Genomic DNA, 18,332 nt, shown 5'->3' with positions numbered 1-18,332 from the left:
TGTTGCATTTCATTATTATGTTTATGCTTTAAGTCAAAGGCAGACAGAATACAACCCAAACGCAGGTCTGTTATAAGATGTAAGGGCTAAGGATGAACTTTCTTGAATTGACTATTAAAAAGTGTAAAAGAAATTAGAAACCCCTCCACACACACCATACTCATTTATTTTTACTGATTAGATTCATTATCTTGCGCTAATCACAGACAATCTCTTTTAGAATTACATCACACAGACTAACTCCATGCTTACATTGCATATTTTACCCTTTTTTATCCCTGTTATTTTAGTTTTTAGGAAAAAAATATATATACAACTGGGAAAATGCATTGAAGCTTTACATATAATCTATATCAATATCTATAAGTAAAATAGTAAGCAATATAGAAATGCTCTTCACCTCCTTGATCAGTGTTGTGTAGCTGAAATGTCCCTTCCCCACTTTCCCAACTCAGCCATGTCTGATATGAACACATCTGTGTGCCAAAAGTCCTTGGAAAGGGCAAGACTGATTACACAAGTGCTGATGAAAAGAGACAGCTGCATATGTGAGGACATACTTGTCTCAAGTGTCTCTGTAAGCGCAGGCCAATTTACCAGTGTTTATTTGCATTATAGCTACTTATAGTCTAAGGGTCACATTATAGTGTTAGATTTTCAAGTTGACTGTGTTTATACAATTAATATAGATTATATAAATATATATATATATATATATATATATATATATATATATATATATATATATTAATGCAATTCAGTTAAATTATATTTGATTTGTATAATGCTATTAACAATGGACATTGTCTTAAACCAGCTTTATAGAGATAAGTAGGTTTTAAAACATGAGTTTATATCTTAGTGCCTATTAGTTAAACCCTACTAAGCGAGCCAGTGGTAACTGTTGCAAGGAAATAGTCCCTGAGTTGTTATGAGTAAGAAATTTCAAAAGGAACCAGACTCAAAAACCAGAATTTATCCTCATCTTGGTAATGTCTATTCATTACAGTTTTATCATTGTGAAGGTGTACTGTTCAGTGAACTGTTCACTGATAGGTGTTTAAATGAGGACTGTTCATGCCAACTGCAGTCCTAAACCATTGTAGCAGAGTTTTTATTAATTACAGTCCAAATCCATCCTCATACTTCTTGACTTGCTCAGTAACTGCAGGGCTTTTTCATTCTGTTCATGTGGAACCATCCTCAGCTGCACTTACACATTGAAGAGAACTTTATCCAGAGTTGGAATTAGTAAATAATTTAATATGCAAATTATATACATTGATATAATACAGTTATTAGTCATCTTCAGCACACAAAAATAGTACTCTATGATACTATATTGTTTAATATTATTATATAATACTTGTGATGGTTAAGGCAGTAATTCAGTATAACTGGAAGAAAATATACAGTATGGACCAAAAAGTTTGTGTCACCTGATCATAAGATTTGTATGTCAGCATTCTAATTCATCCCAAAGGTGTTTAATAGGTTTGAGGTCAGAGCTCTATAGCAGGCCACTCAAGATCTTCCATTCCAACTCAAGTAAACTATATCTTCATGGCGTTCGCAGTGTGATGCATTTCTGTCCCTCCAGATTTGTGTTTACAGTTTGGTGAAGAACAACATATGGCTGGAAGAGGCAGGTGTCCCAATATTTTTTATCCATATAGTGTACAGTATATAACATAATGCAACATTTAGGCAAAGTATTTTTAGTGTTTACAGCATTACATATGCATACATAATATATCCATGCATTTTAACATATAATCAGCTTAGGTTGTCTGATAACTGTTTATAATAAAGTCAAATTAATATTCTGCGTGCAGTTCCTGCTTGCAGTGCCCCCGTGCCCAAACACTGTAGTACTTTACAATAATGCACATTCAGCATTTATCTTTTTAATGCACAACTGACCATATAGATGCATAAAAATTATTAATATTACTTGAGCAGAATTTGATATAACACAACTGTTTGCCTGTATTTCAGAGAAGCATCAATGCGGTTTGAAAAGACTCTACATTTGTATTGTACGGTATTTGTACTGTATAGTGGACATGTATATAGATAGTATCTATGTTGAAAAGTCTAAATGTATCGCTCTCAAATGTAATGTGTAATCTTTAGTTTTCAGGGGATCTTTTCAACATGTTTTAAAGTGCAATCTTATCACATAAATATTAGTAAGGATATTTCTTATGTATAAGGTTTATACACTTAATTCCACTATCTAAACTTGCCAATAATAATATTAATAGTAATAACCTCATAACTTCATTCATAACAAAAGTTGTAATGAGTGTCTCTGAAAAGTGTATCATAAGTTAATTTATCATGATTATCATAGCTCATTACAATACTGTTTACTTCTACAGTAGTAAAGAAAAAAGTGTTTTTCACTTTATGTATTTATTTATTAATTGGTTTATTTTTAAAAAAAATTTCATTTTTTTATAAAAGGATGGTCGCAAAATAATATTCAGGTGCACCGGAAGTTAAAGTTCTGCATTATTTGAACAGATAAATTGTGTTTGAGGAGCACTATTAAGCATTTAGAATATGATTAAAATCAATGTAGAAATACAGTTTTATCTTGCTGTAAAAATGTGGCTAAATTTTAGAACAACCATTCCTTAAAAATGTTCATTACAATCCTGATTCAAAATAATTCTGGCTTTATTTTATTCCTTGAACATTTTCAGTCTGGTCTATTCTGTGTACACTGACACTTTCTCAGCAAGAATGCGCAAGGGATGTCGTTTACACGTCGTTGAGAAATACGGATAGAGTTTTTCAGTAAAATTTGCTTTAAACTTGTAGATTAGTGTGTTATCTGCAGCATCTGAAAACATGACCCTGCCCACATCCCAGTCCAACTGCACTCGCACTTTTTGTGGTTTCCTCTTAAGTGTGATCGGCTCACTGATGGAGTTCGGTGCACGATAGTGACCTCCGTGTAGGCACATGGTCCACATGCCGTGGTCAGGACTGGGTGGGAACCACTCCTTACGTTGCACGCTCTCGTACACTACCCCGAGTGCCCATTCGGTGCTGTCTCCTACCTCTACATCCCAGCTGTGGCGGCCTGTCCCTAAGGCCTCGGAGCCCAGCACACACTCGTAGTAACAGAAGCGCTCTGGGTTATCAGGAGCCTGCTGCTCTTCATCTGTGTAGCGCAGGACAGTCAGGTCATCAGATAGAGAAAGGCACACATCTGCTGTGTTGGGGTCAAGGGTCACTGGAGCTGACAGGGAAGAGGTATGAGTTGCACATGATTATAAAGGGATTTGTTTTAAAAAAAGAAAAGCTGCATAGGTTGCCAATTTTAAAATCCCCCACTAAACAGGAGCCTACATTTTGTTCTTAGCACATTTCATTGTAGAATATTTTTGTAAGAGTATTGTTGCCTTAGTTAATTGTGTGTTTATAATTGTATATATAAATTCACTAAAATCACTAAAAATCTACAGTACTTGATAATTTAAGATGATCTCATTTTAATTAAAAAATATACAATTTTATTCAGTTATTATTATTATTTTTCTTTTAAAAGAATATCATTATATCTTTACCCTAAGTTAGAAATACTAATACAGAGTATAGCATCACAGTCAGTTGTACTATAAACTCATTGGAAGTATTTTTTATCTAGTTTTATGGTAATATTTAATATTGATATTTACCGTAAAAACAGCACCAAAAGACATACAGAAATAAAATACCAAGCAATAGTCTCATTAATTTTTCTATGCATACTGTAGAAGGTGATGGTCTGCATTTTTTCCCAGACTTTAAATTTGAGGCAGCTCAGATGTTTGGCCACATCGATCAGACAGCCGTTCATCTCCTTAAGGTCCGGCGGTGTGCATTCCACTCTGTAACTAAAGACACATCCCCAGCCATTAAACCCAGTCTCTTAATTATGTTATATCTGCAAAACATGAAAATTTAAATGCCAAGGGAAATTTAGTTTACTTACCATTCAGAGGCTTTCTTATAGTTCTGAAATATAACAAAATATTTTAAATGATTTTTTGGCCTGATTTTAAACTGAGAATCCATCGTTATAATTCAGTTATCTTTCCAAAAAAATCTCTACCTATAAGCTTGTGAAACAACATTATTCATGTAGCATGAGTAGTGAAAATTACATCACGCCTCATAATCTTTACCTTTAAAAATTCAAAGTCTTCAGAAGCGATGGCCTCTTCGGTGGAGTTAATGGTTTCAATCAAAGATGCAATCTCCTGTGTTAGCCTGTCTATCTTGTCCTTCATTTTGTGACTCTTCTTCTCCTCGTCCTCTTTCAGAGCTGCGAGCATGGATGCCTCCTCGTCCTGAAGGAACTGCTGCAGCTTCTCGAAGTCAGCCTTTATTAGCTGCATTGTATGCTGTGACTGCCTCTGCTCACAGGCATATCTTAGTTTATTCACATTATTATGTAAATATAATTATATAGTATGTATATAAAACCCTAATTAAATAAAACCCCTAAATTTTAATTCAACACAAATTTTGTTGTGCATTAACACATTCATTAAAAAGTTAAATAATGTACATAATATACTGTATAACATTCGACTAGATTCTAATAGATAGATACTATATATAGTATGTGGACTCTTCACTAGTCACATCCATACATGCTTTTGAACATCCCATTCCAGATATAAATCCACTTATATGTATGGATGGATGGATGAAAGACAGTGCAACACTGACCAAACTATTTACAGAGACAATTATCTTGGTCATTTTAGTTTTTATAATAGTGAAAAATGTAACTAATATACTATTAATCGCAGATAATTGTTTTCATTATTATTTATTTTTAAACCAATTTGTAGATTTGTTTTATAGATTTCAAGCTTCAAATAACCTTTTCTATTGGCAGATTTTTTTATTTCTATCTAGAAAAAGTAAAAAGTAAATGCTTAAAACTATCATCAAAGTACTACAGTAAGACATACACACAAATTATTTACTTATATTCACTTACATTCAAGATCTTCTTTTTATTTGCTGTGATGTTTTGGCACTGTAAACAATTACATCCTATTAGGTAAAAAAAGTATATAGGCAAACTGATTTATTGTAAGGTTACTATCAAGAACTTTTACTTTTAAGATTATTAAAAGCTATTGCCAGCAATTTGAACTCATTTCAACTTTGAAATACTATTGTTCTACTTGCAGAATACCTTTTTTTTCATAGAGAAAAGGCAACTTGATCTGCCAATACAAAAAGTTGAAAGATGAAAAATGTTGAAAGCTTAAAATTAGTAAACATGTCTGAATATATAATTAATATCCCTGATTTATTTTAATATTATACTGGAAAATACCTTAAAATGTTTACAATATTCAAGATATTTTCAACTGTTAGAAGGACATTTTATGCAAACTGTATTTAATTATGTGTATAAGTATTAGAAACCAGGTAATAGATTTTTTAATCTTTACATGCTGAATAAAATCATGCGACTGTTTTATAACTGATTAATTGTATTATTTGTTCTAGAGTAGTGAAAACTTCAGACGACAGAGCAAAATGTTTTAGGGACTGAAGTTTGTCCTGTTTAACTTTGGTAAATTTTCAAACACCGAACCCAAATGCAAAATAAAAAGAGGAATATTAGCTTTCAATGACTTAACGAATAAGCACTATGGAAAACAATATCAGTCTGATCTATTATTTGTGGACCCTAGACCCAAATCTGTAACCCTGTAATTCTGTGTAGGAATTAAAGTCAGTGTGTAAAATAGACAGGTTAATAAAATAGCTTTGCTAGTAGCGAAGTGGTAGCTTATTGGTTAGGGCCTTGGACTTTGAATCTAAAGATCTTGAGTTCAAATTCCACCCACGAAAAGCTGCCACTCCTGGTCACCTAAGCAAGGCCCTTAACCCAAAAACTGCTCCATTGTAAGAATGAGATAAATGTATTTTGCTCTTGATAAGGGTGTCTTACAAATGTTGTAAATGTAATGTAGTGAAGCAAATGTAAGCAGTTACCCTGATGTGGTCTGCTGTCTCCTGGCAGATTTGTTTGGCTGTGTTTAAGTTCTCCAGCTTCTCCTGCAAGGGCTTCAATGCAAACCTCAGCTCCCTCTTTTTGATGTCAGTTTGTAAAAAGCATCTATATATTAGCACCATAATTATTTGAGAACCTGTTTAAAAGTTACACATCATTTTTAACTTACCTTGCACTCCTGAGCTGCCTCCTCTGTACCATTACACTCATGACCCTCATGATCTTCTCCCTGGCACTGATCACAGATAAGCTTTTCATCCTCCATGCAGAACAGAGTCAGGGTGTCACCATGCCTAGTACACACCTTACCACCTTCAGCCATGGCATTGTCTTCTCCAAAGAAACCTAGTCCCATTTCGGCTTGGGTCCTGTCCCGTCGAGGCTGACCTTGAAATATGGAGTCGAATAGGCCCTTGAGGACGTTGTCAAGCAGCTCTCGTCCATAACACTCAGTGCATCTTTGCTGCTCATGTCCAAGCTCGAGCTGGAACAATTGTAAGCAAGACTGACATAAGCTGTGTCCACAGGGGAGCAGGAGTGACCCCTCGGCCTGACACCCTGGGCAAACAGGGTCACCTGGAGGTAAAGAAGGACGATCAGATGCCATATTAATTTGTTGTTTTCCTAAAAGGTGTTCTACGTTCTTTCCTCTTGTTTGTTCAGTGTATGCTGTGCTCTCTCTGCTCGTGGAAATCCACCTTTGGCTAGTCAACTGGCTATTTATAATGTTGTTATTTTGGAAAGTGCCTTCTGCAATGTGTGTGTGTGTGTGTGTATGTGTGTGTGTGTGTGTGTTTTGAAATAGACCAGATGAAAACAGACACAGAAGAAAGTTTATTAGGCACCAACTGCTGAGTAATATGACGAACATCTCCCTCTGTGTGTATTACTGTTTACCTTTTGGCATCTCAGTGTAAAGTGATATTAGTCTGCAGCATGACAAGTGATTTCAGACAGGATGAATTATTGAGCAATGTTTAAACCAGGTGTTGATCATCTATTTGGAGCATTTGTCCCTCTGATCACATTTATTGAAAAAAGGTCTCATTAAAATGACGTATGGTCGCACTCAAGGAAAGTTTTTTTTTTTTTTTATAACATATTCAGACTTTATTGACTGCACACAAATACACCAGTATACAGCATGACTCGGTGTCATTTATTTAGCCTCAGGTGTCATTCTGACATAGGATACAAACACTACATCACACTAATAGAAAAATATTTAAACAGTAAATTCAACACAAAAAACAGTCAATAATTCTAAATATTCTGGCCCGTGTGGTCGGATCCAACAGACGAGCTTCTGTAGCTCAAACTGCTGCAGAAATTAATGCTGTTAATGCAGAATGGGTCAGAACTGTTTTGGCAGCAAAAGGGGACTAACACAATATTAGGCAGTTGGCCATATTTTTATGCCTGATCAGTTTCAATGTCACAGTCAATGTGCAGCTTTATAGCAATATAGATTTACTCTCCTTGTAAATAACTCAACATACAGCCATTATTTTCAAAATTGCTGACACCAAATGTAACACCAAAAGTCAAACTGTGTGCAAAATGTAAATATTTACTATGAGCAGCATTGTTATGTAGCACTGCCTAAATCCTCCTGGGCATTGAATTCACCAGAGCTGCACAGGTTGTTGCTGGGATCCTCTTCCACTCCTCCATAATAACTTCTCTACTTTCTGCTTGATGATGCCCCACAGGTTCTCATTAGTGTTTATGTCTGGAGACATACTTGGCCACTCCATCACCTTCACCTTCAGCTTCCTCAGCAAGGCAGTTGCAATTTTTTTTGGTGTGTTTGGGGTCGTTATTATGTTGGAAAACTGCCGTTCGGCCCAGTTTCTGAAGGGAGGACATCTTGTTTTGCTTTCCAATGTCACAGTACAGTTGGAATCCATGTTACCCTCAGTGAAGCGCAGCTCCCCAGTACCAGCAGCACACATGCAGGCCCAGAATGCCAGAATTTTATTGGTACTCCTCACCAGGGCGTCGCCAGACATGCAGGACATCATCTGAGTCAAACAAGTTTATCTTAGTCTCATCAGAACACAGGACATGGTTCCAGTAATTCATGCTCTTGGACACATTGTCTTCAGCAAACTGTTTGTAGGCTTTCTTGTAAACCAGTTTCAGAAGAGGCTTCCTTCTGGGATGAAGGCCATGCAAACTTGTTGCAGTGAGCGACATATAGTCTGAGCACTGACAAGCGGACCTTCTGCTTCTGCAACCTCTAAAGCGGTGGTGCACACACTTTTTCAGTATGCGAGCTACTTACAAAATAATCAAGCCAAAATGTGTCTGCCTAAATAAATATATATTTTCTGAATGTCGTGCGATCTACCAACACTACCTTTGCGATCGACCGGTAGATTGCGATCGATGTATTGGGCACCCCTGCTCTAAAGCAATGCTCTCAGCACTCATGCGTCTGTTTTATAAAGCAGCTTCTGCACCTGACGCACAGCACGGGGACACAACTTCTTTGATTGACAATTGCAAGACCAGTTCCAAGTGAAACCCGTTTTGGAAAACCTCTGTATGACTCTGGCCACTGTACTGTAAATTAGTTTTAGGGTGTTACCGATCATCTTACGGCCTCAGCCATCTCTCAGAGCAACAATTCTAATTTTCAAATCTAAAATGTATTTACTACAGTTAAAGGTTTACTTTCTTGATGTTGATTGTTCGAGTTAGTTCCTCTGTCTCTTTTTAAATATTTACAGTAATTACAGCACATCGAGAAATAACAGGGTATACAGGTGAACATGTAGAAAAACAAAACTGTAACTGAAAATGTACCTTACAGTGTATTTCTATGACTGAGCCGAGGCTACATATAAATATAGAGTGCATATTAGAGTATTAATGTGTTTTGACAAAAAAAAAGTAAAATACAGTCAGTAATTTTCCTTTAGTTGTCTGGGACTTTTCATTTGAAGTCTAGGCTCAGGCACTATTGGGCTTGATCCCAAACGTTGATGGCCGCCGCTAATGCCTATATTTTGCATTCCAGTTAGCTTTAAACTGAATAAAAACGCCATATTGATGGAGAATAAGTGACACAGCCTTGTCTAAGGAGAAAGTGCGGGATGCTGCATCGCAATGGGAAATATTTTTGGCAAAAAGAAACGAAGCCGAGTCACAGAACACGACCGAGCTGTTCTGGTGAGGAACACCGGCTAGCATGCTAGTCTTATACCAGGAAAGGGGTTTATACTCATACTTAATTATATAAACAATTATAATATATGTGTTATTTCTAGAATTTTGTTTAAATGCAGTATTAGTAGTGGGTTTATATAGTTTTTGCTGATATTATCGTCTTCAGACTTGTTTAGCTAAGACGCTTTTAGCTGTGTTGTGACTTGGTAGCTGATGTATGGGGCTAGTAAACAGGGAGTGGTTTCCCTCAGAGGAACCTGACCGAGTTAAACTGTCATAAAATATATATATATATATATATTCATGGTTGATGTGTTGGTGTAGGGTTTATACATCCATATTTTAGCACCTTTCAAATGTAAAATGAATATTTATCCTTTTATTTCTTTAGCTAGCTTAGCAGGTCTACTTGAACTAACTTTCAGTTTTGATTTGTTTTGGTTCCGGATAAAATGTTTCATTAAATTTTTTTTTTTTAAATTATAAAAGAATACAGTATTATAAAGATAGCATATAATTTTCATTTTAAAATTAATTAATACAATTAAGTAATTATTTTAGTAGTAGTTGTAGAATTATTATTATTAGTAATAGTAGTAAGTAGTGGCAGTATAATTGTTTATATTATTAATATTAGTAGTAGTACTAAATGTTATAATATATTAAACTGCATAACCACGTAACCGCAACCTTACAATAAACTGATCGTTTACCACAGAAAAAAACAAAACAATCTATCACTCATAAGGTAATTATGGTGGATGAGTTCTGTCTTTGTGACTGGAGGTTTTCCACCATTGGAAAGTCCTCATGTTCGTCCCATTATCTTCACCATTAATGGCTGATATAACGTACAGGATTAAACGAAAGCGTCACATGGATTTTCCATAACGGCAAATTGTAGTAAAATGTATATGATTTAAACTCCATAACCATAATTCTTGGTTAAATTTTATAGCCAGGTTTGATTTGACCGATAGATTATTCTCTGCAGACGAGCTATTCTTCTTCTTCTTAGTCGTAGTGTGAATTAGGAAAGGGAATCGAAAATGATACAAAATAAAACCGCTAGCCATCCAAATAATATCACATCAGCCATGGTTTTTAGTGTAGTCCAAGTGTATGGACAGGGATGGGCTACAGTGAGCGGTTATTTAACCGCAGAATGCTTTTATTGCTTTACTATGACCATTTGGCGAATGAGTGAAAGTACAAGGTCGGATTACACGATAACCCAATCGCTTGGTTTCTATTTATGAGGGAGTGTGTTGAAGTCATTCTCTTCATGTTGAGTGCAGCAACTAAAGCAGCAGAGAGATAAACTGAAGCAATATCAGAAGAGGATCACTCTGCAGCTGGAGAAGGAGAGACAGCTTGCCAAGCAGCTGCTGAAAGATGGCAAGAAAGAGTGAGTATAAACATGTCGCTGTCATTTCAATGCTTTAAATGCCCATGGTGCCTCAGCTATTCGTATCTAGGAGCCTGAGGGAGTAGGAATGGAGGGGCGCCTTGCTCTTTTTTTTTTCTCCTATCAATGACAATGGCACAACCAATCACAGGTATAGCCCTTGTTGCTGTTGTATGATAGAAGAAATGCCTAATGAGCCGGATTGAGATTGGCCATGCCTAAATTAGGAAGAAAATCAGCATTCCTGTTGGACATACATCACATCAATCTCAAATATAGAAATCGAGTCATACAAGCTCACCGTATGGCAAATGTTTTTCAACTAGACTATGAACTAGACATTTGAGTGAGCTTTAGATGGATTGTAAATGCACATAGGCTCCAAGGTCACAAAAACATTTTGTGTTTTTGTAGGAAAGCCATCCTTTTGCTTAAGAAGAAACGCTTTCAGGAGCAACTTCTGGACAAGACTGAGAACCAGATAAGCAACCTGGAACGAATGGTAAATGACTTAATAACTGAATGACAGTGGATTAAATGTGGAAATGAATGAGTGTAAAAAACACATGTTCACTATAACTCTTGATCAGTTGCATCTGTTTTGTTTGTTAAAAGGTTTAGAAATAATGAAAATATTCACTGGCTATTATATAAATTGGTGTTTAATATCAAGCCATCTTTGTTCTTTTAGGAGTTTTAGTGATTCCTTTAAAAAAAAAAAGAAGGTGTGCTGTATCATCAGGAGATTGCAAGTTTAAGTCCTATTCAGGAAGCAGCCATCTGGGACTGGGAGCCTAGAGAGCAGAACTGGCCATGATCTCTGAGTGGGAGGAATAGCATATAATTAACACTTGGCAGTTTTTGGCTGTTTGTGTTACTGTGTGTACTTTTGTGACGCAGTACTAGTAGTAGTTCGAAATGATGCAGTTGGCTGACCTCATGTGTCTTACAGGAAGCAGGTTTTGGGCTTCATCCTCACTCATTAATGGGTCGTATGTTTGTGAAAAACTTTCTGGTGGGTGGGGATTGGCAGGCGAGTTCTTCTAATAGATCAAGAGATTTGGCTTATTTTATTGAGCGTTCAGTCAGTTACAATGCTCTTAAGAGACGTTTACACACATTCTGACAGTGACAATGCACCTAGACTATTCATTTTCAAATAGAGTTTGCAACTGATGACAACATTAGCAACAAAGTTTAAAAAGTTTGTGCGAATATGGCACGACCTTGTACACTGCCTACCAATGCGTGTGAAGACAGCAGAGGTCACGGATCCATCTGCTGATTTCTAGAGTGCTGGTTGAGTCACAGTGATTAAAAATAGGACACCTCTTGGTACAGAGATTGGTGATTTGCACCATTTATCACTTCCTGTGTGAATCTAGCAAATGTCAGCATGTTTTAGTTTTTTTGGTTGGAGAGTTTTGAGAGTATCGTGATTCGGAAAATAAATATATGTATCTATCATCTGTGCATTTTGTGTCTAGTTTGGGACAACCAAAATATTGATCATAATGTTGTGGGTTATTTTCTGTTTTTTCAATGCATGCTTTTTAGAAGATTATGCCTTTATTTTACACACCAACATGTCCATCATGACACTAATAAATGTATTATTGATTTGAGTAAACATAACCTTTGTATATCATTATACAGAAGATCATAGGGAGCGTTCTGCTTCTTCCACCAGGTTCAAGACATTGAGTTTGCACAGATAGAAATAAAGGTGATTGAAGGACTGAAGGTCGGCAACGACTGTTTAAAGAAAATGCATGAGGTATGTATGTTTGTATGCATTTTTTTTTTTTTTTTTTAACAATTTATTTTAATGTGCCAGTGTGGTTCAGTCTTCTTTTATTGTTTGGGGCTTAACCTACCCATATTACTCTGATTGTATTTATCTGTAATGTAGCTCGTTATTCATTATTTGTAATTGGTGCAGATGTACTATATTGCCACTGATGAGTGTGGTTTAATCCTCTTCATCTTGTTAATGCAGGTGATGTCCATAGAAGAAGTGGAGAGAATCATGGACGAGACCCAGGAATCCATTGAGTACCAGAGGGTAAGTGTCTAAATCACACACTCATGTTATTGCTCAGATGTTGTATGAAATGAAGTGCCCAGTGTTACTTTGGACTCGAGATGGTCAGCATTTTTTTTAAAGATTTATTTCTTTATTATATAATACATCTGACTTTTAGTAAACGTGTAAGTAAGAAATTTCTTTTTCCCCTAAGCTAAAGATTAACTGTGTAATGTGTGTTACTCCTGGATTTGTTCCTGTGTGCAGCAAATCGATGACATTCTGGCAGGCTCTCTGACACAAGAGGACGAGGACGCTGTATTAGCAGAGCTTGAAGCTATCACTCAGGTTTGCATTTTTTGTGTCCACTCATACAACTGAATTGTTTCCTAAGTGCCATTTGCATTGTCTAATTATGTGTGTGTGTGTGTGTGTGTCTATAAAGGGAGATATTGAGCTTCCTGAGGTGCCAGATGAGCAATTGCCAGAAATACCAGATCAAGAGCCTGGTGTGTATTCTCACTCTAACTCTTACAGGCCTTATGTATAAAGAATGTTCCACTGAGAGATGTGCTGTTATTGGAAATTATCAATATCACGCCTCCTAATTTGAATTTATAGATTAGGGGGGAGGAGGCTGCTAAAACAATAACGGTTTAATTGTTGCGGCTTGTTTGGACCAAAATGATGGTAAATAATTATATAATAGCACCAGAGTTTAGGGAGTGATTTATTGTTATTGCTTTGAGTGATCAAGTGCAAAACTGACAAACAAAATGACAGAAAACAAAGCAAGAGAAGGTGAACATTGCCAAAGATATAAACATAAGAGACTACACTAGGCTGTATTTAAAAAGCTAACCTAGAGTCTCCAGACAAGCAAAGACTTGCGTGGTAGAATGTAGTTGTGAGCACAGTCTTATCTGATCTCAAACCAAGTGAGCTAGTACAGGGGTCACCAACATGGTGCCCATGGGCACCAGGTCAGCATACAGCAGGGACCACATGAGTCGCCCGCGGGTCTTTTTTCTAGAAATAGCTTACCATAGCGCCACTTGCCAATGAGCTGCATCTATCCGTTTCCTTCCTTGTTAAATCATTGTTGATGATTATTGTGAGAACATGATCAGTGTCTTCACATAGATGATTATCATTAATTATTAATAATAACGTATAATTAAAGGTAAATTGCGCAAATTTGTTATTTCAGTATCAAACTGGTAGTCCTTCACATTAATTAACCCAAGAAGTAGCTCTCAGTTTCAAAAAGGTTGGTGACCCCTGAGCTAGTATATGTCAAAAAGGCAAACAAAACATTTGACAAGGGTTTCAGAGTGCTGCTTTTATACTTTTTTTGGCTCTACCTCTTCTGGTTGGGGTTTTCCTCCCTTTCTCAGACACCATTTAATCAGGATTGACATGGGGCTCCACCTACAGGACAGCACTGTAGGCAGCAGAATAAAACCCCCAACCCACATTGAAGGAAAAAAGAGAGAGGAAAAACACAAAACAGCACTGACAAGGCCATGACATGACCTTCTTGCATTAAAATTAGCAGTCGTACAATTTTCTTTCGATCATGTCCACTGGTATTGCCAGCATTTGGGATGCATCCAACAGTTTTTCACAAGCAGGGCCTGTATATGGAAATTAAAACATGTAATATGTAATGTTGGCTACATTGGGAAGTGGTAGTTTAGTGGTTAAGGCTGTAGGTTACTGATCAGAATATCAGGGGGTTCATGCCCCAGCAATGGTGATCTGCCACTGTGCTCTAGGGGCGCTGTATCGTGGCTGACCCTGTAGTCTGACCCCAGCTTCTTAATATGCTTTTTTTTTTTTTTTTTTTTTAATATGTGGATTTTACTGTGCTCTAACGTGTATCTATTCTACTGAAGTTTTATTGAAATAATTATTTTTGTTTACCTTTTTGTTAAACTGTTCAGAGGCACGTAAAACTTTAAACGAGTTATCATACTTATTAATTAGTACACTCTAGCCCTGTGCAACAGCAGCTTTGTAGTTGGTGACCATCAGAAAGAAACCAGATTTTGGATGATGTGCTGTACCGTCTGGAGAATTTGGATATTCACAAGTTCTTCTGCATGACATTTGAATAGATGCTGTTGTGTAGCTTCCATTAGTATGTGAGGTGACTACTCAACTCAAATACCATCTCAATCTGTTTCCTTTCTTTTATTGTTATCTGGTAGTTGTTAATGTAAACAATCTGCAATTGTATCTCTGTAGGGGAAAATATATTTTTGGTGCTCTCTCTTGGTTAGTTTTGAAGGTTATCAGGGTTTTTTACTAGGATATATTACTGCTGACTAAAGCTTTAAAACCTATAGATGCATTTATCAGGTCTGGACTAGTATAATATTTGCATTGATGTGAAACATTTAAGCACCTACAGTATGTCTCTTGTCTAAGCCTATTAGCCCTAAACCTAAAAACAAACCGTATAGCTGAGTTATATGAACCAGCTGACATCATGGGTCAATTTGGGTTGAAACAGACCGGTCAGAACAACAAAATGGTTTTCCGTGAGGTGGTCGAGGAGATTAAATTCATTTCTAGCCAGGTGTGCTTTAAAAATGCAGGATGGATATTTAAAATAGAAAAAACAAATGACAAGATGCTCTAGAAGAGTAAAACAGTCTGTTAATATCTATTGAACTGAACTGGACTGCAATTATGTAACTCTACATTTAAGGACTGCTTTTAAATGCTTTAAAATCTTTGTTTAGATCAGGGGTCCGACAACCACCAATCCATGTTCCAGTAGCGAGCTGCAAAGAAAGATCAAAGCCATTTAAATTTGTATTTTATTTCCATTTAATTGATTGTTGTGGTCTGCAGGGTGTTTTGTTGGGAGAAATGGCCACTGCTGCCTATACCGATTTCCCGCACTTGATAATTTTTTTTTAATTAATTGATAAATTAAGCATTTAATTCTTTTCTAAAACATTATATGTACCGAAAAAATAATTTATAATTAATTTAATAATTAAATCATATAATATGTTTGATAGAAATATAATTTGCATGTGATCGCCCCCCTTTTCTTGACAACGTTTACATTCTTTTATTCATATTATGCAAAACTGCACAGAATACATGATGATAATATTAACCCTTTGGAATTGTTTCAGAGCCGGAGAAGGAACGGGTGAAGAAGAAGTCGGAGAGAGAACTGTTGTCTTTGTAAAGCATTGCCGCAGCACCACACACTTTTATATCGTTCCTGTAACCGGGGTGTAGATGAGAACGCACTCCAGTCTAGAAAAGAAATATGTAGATACATTCAAGAAAACTTTTAGTGTTTACAGCCCATTAGTAGATTCTTTTTCTCAAATCTACGGTTCATCATTAGAGGCTTTTTCACTGGACAGTGCTGTATAGTTTACACTTACTAACCCCAACCTCAAACTGTTCATACCCCATTCTGTACTTTTCCTGGTCTGATATATATTCCATGGTTATCTCATACTTCTTGTTTAGTTTTATATGAAATTGACCCTATTACACTTTATTGACAAGTGATTTTAAGATAGTTGATTTCTTGCTACACTGCACTGTCCAATGGAAATCCCTTCAACACCCTCAATTCAATTGTCTGGTTAAAGAGAAAATGCTTTTTTTTTTTCGTATCTGTTTTAACATTCTAACTTTAATGAGGTGATATTTCAAATTTTACTTTTAAGGTCTAGGATTTAATCCTATATATATAAACCTTCTGGACAGCTATAAGGCAGTTCTTTCTGGCTTGTTATAAATTGCATGTGAGGCTTTTAAGAATTGTAGGATAGTAAAGGCTGTGTTAAAGCTCCTGCACATTATTACCTCTCTATACAGGTGCTTACATACACTGCTCCAGGTGGATATTATTAAAAGGTTAGAAAGAATTCCTGTTCCTGCTTTTAGATGCTACTTTTTTTCTTTTCTTTTTCTTTTTTTTTTGGCTCAAAATTTATTTTTTTAGAAAGAAAATAAACAAACTTAAGCCCAAAGTGAGTTTTTTCCTCAGCATTGACACGCCAATAAATACCCCTCTATTGTTATTGATCTCTCGTGCTGGACTACACTCAGCTGCTCTGCTCTAAGAGCTTTCCAGCAGTTCTTTACAGTCTTATGGGTTTGATGATACAATTTAATTTTGTTATTTTGCAACAATAAAATTTTTTTTAATCATATTGTATTTTGGGTTTCATTGTCGATTGATGTTATGCACCACTAGAGGGCATAGCAGCCTTTTTATACTTTGGAGACGTTCCATGTTTTTAAGTTTAAGGGTGTTTGTCTTTTTTTAATACAAGTTTCTCGAGGGCTTTTATTAAATAATTTTGGACATGAGTAAGACTTTTTAGTCGGTGGTTGATGTGGAGGCAGTTTAGATATTTCTTTGGAAGGGGCAGACGGGGGGGTCTGAGAGACTAGTCCTGAATGGTCCTTCCATGTTTTACTGCTGAAAAATGAAGTATAGAGAAATGATGTTTGAGTAAGTTTGTGTGCTTTAGAATATACAGGTACATTTCTTGTCAATCTCCTTGTTCCTGAGAAGCAACCAGTCTAATACCAAATAGATTTTCAGAGAGAATTAAACTCTTAATGAACTTTGACTTTAAAAATATCAGAGTTCTACCTGCTCATAATAAATAACTTTATAATATACTTTATATGGGATCATGGAAAACTCATGACTGTAAGCCGTAACCATTCCGTAGGCATTTAATGGTATCTGATCACCTTTGATCCATTGTTGCTCTCGGTGTGTTATTATCAATGAGGTATAAGCTTGCACTAGGTCCTGGAAGTGTCCCATTTTTTGTTTCTGTGGCAGGCATTGATATCACATGGAATTAGTGTCATCCACAGCATTTCAGATTCAACACTGGTTTGGTTGTAATCCGATTTCACTGCTGTGTATCGAAGCTGAACAACCTTTAATCCTGGCTACTGATCCCTCATCATTTTGCTGCTTGGTCATTTACACTGTGTTAACAGACTTCATATTAGACAGGTTTAATGATGTAGAATCAATTCATTGTGTGTTTGGAGGGGTGTGAGGGGGAGGAGTGGTGCCCCAGATAGGAAACAAAAGCAGGATGGTCTCTTACAGTAGTTAAGTTGCCTTGACCTTTAAAATGCCCCAGGACATTAGGATGACAATGATCGAAGTGGATGACCTGTAGCACATTTGGCTCTACCCCACAGAATTTCTATTCTTTTCCAAAATGTTTCCTTTGGGTTTCCAAACTTATGGTTTGGGTTAGTTTTGTGAGTGTGTGTGTGGACGTTTTGTTAACAAAAGCAGGATGGCCCAGTACAGTAGCTGAGTTTCCTTGACCTTTAAGTTGTGTGCCCCCTTTTAGATTTAAAAGACTAACATTTAAATAGGCTTTGTGTAAGTATGAGTGTGTGAGGGAGAGAAGGAGCGAGGAGGAACGCCTGTGTGTGTGTGTGTGTGTGTGTGTGCGCGCAACCCACAATTAAACCACGCTAACGTTTCCTGCGTGGGTTTCATCCGTCATGATGTGAAAAAGTACGGAGGGATCCCTCGCCTACATCTTTCTCTCTCATACAAACACACACTCCGCCACCTCCGCCAGGAATCCGCAGTGCTGCGAGTGTTGCGTGTTCAGCACCGCTCTTCGCCCACGCGCGCGCGCGCACACACACCC

General features: G+C 36.6%; 2 protein-coding genes across 3 annotated transcripts; one reads left to right on the top strand and one right to left on the bottom strand.

The window, feature by feature from the left end:
* Window positions 1-2,056: 2,056 nt before the first annotated feature.
* LOC124388557 (zinc-binding protein A33) lies at window positions 2,057-7,022 on the bottom strand. Of its 2 annotated transcripts, XM_046853323.1 has the most exons (6): window positions 6,210-7,022; window positions 6,022-6,117; window positions 4,182-4,412; window positions 3,989-4,011; window positions 3,766-3,890; window positions 2,057-3,253 (listed from the first exon to the last, which is right to left on the bottom strand). In XM_046853323.1, exons 1-6 carry the CDS (start codon window positions 6,909-6,911, stop codon window positions 2,718-2,720), a joined length of 1,713 nt encoding a protein of 570 aa, XP_046709279.1. In that variant the 5' UTR covers window positions 6,912-7,022; the 3' UTR covers window positions 2,057-2,717. The 2 variants fall into 2 exon arrangements, with proteins under 2 accessions (XP_046709279.1, XP_046709280.1); XM_046853324.1 differs by lacking the exon at window positions 6,210-7,022 and having other exon boundaries at window positions 4,182-4,428; window positions 6,022-6,098.
* A 1,962-nt stretch (window positions 7,023-8,984) lies between these two features.
* chmp6b (charged multivesicular body protein 6b) lies at window positions 8,985-16,842 on the top strand. Its single transcript, XM_046854561.1, has 8 exons — window positions 8,985-9,217; window positions 10,513-10,622; window positions 11,037-11,124; window positions 12,313-12,399; window positions 12,622-12,687; window positions 12,916-12,996; window positions 13,094-13,157; window positions 15,804-16,842. The coding sequence occupies exons 1-8, from the start codon at window positions 9,155-9,157 to the stop codon at window positions 15,857-15,859; spliced, it is 615 nt and encodes a 204-aa protein (XP_046710517.1). The 5' UTR covers window positions 8,985-9,154; the 3' UTR covers window positions 15,860-16,842.
* Window positions 16,843-18,332: the final 1,490 nt, after the last annotated feature.

The sequence above is a fragment of the Silurus meridionalis genome, chromosome 7, assembly GCF_014805685.1.
Source record: "Silurus meridionalis isolate SWU-2019-XX chromosome 7, ASM1480568v1, whole genome shotgun sequence".
NCBI classification, from domain to species: domain Eukaryota; kingdom Metazoa; phylum Chordata; class Actinopteri; order Siluriformes; family Siluridae; genus Silurus; species Silurus meridionalis.
Note: the sequence above shows the minus strand (reverse complement) of the source record. Positions and strands in the feature narration are given on the sequence as shown.

Coding starts and splice junctions, on each gene's coding strand:
- LOC124388557 (XM_046853323.1), bottom strand. CDS start 6,911: ATGTTCGTCATATTACTCAGCAGTTGGTGCCTAATAAACTTTCTTCTG. Junction 4,012..4,181: donor AAGACTTTGAATTTTTAAAG/GTAAAGATTATG, acceptor GTTATATTTCAG/AACTATAAGAAAGCCTCTGA. Junction 3,891..3,988: donor TATAAGAAAGCCTCTGAATG/GTAAGTAAACTA, acceptor ATGTGTCTTTAG/TTACAGAGTGGAATGCACAC.
- chmp6b (XM_046854561.1), top strand. CDS start 9,155: ATGGGAAATATTTTTGGCAAAAAGAAACGAAGCCGAGTCACAGAACAC. Junction 10,623..11,036: donor CTGAAAGATGGCAAGAAAGA/GTGAGTATAAAC, acceptor GTGTTTTTGTAG/GAAAGCCATCCTTTTGCTTA. Junction 11,125..12,312: donor TAAGCAACCTGGAACGAATG/GTAAATGACTTA, acceptor TTCTTCCACCAG/GTTCAAGACATTGAGTTTGC.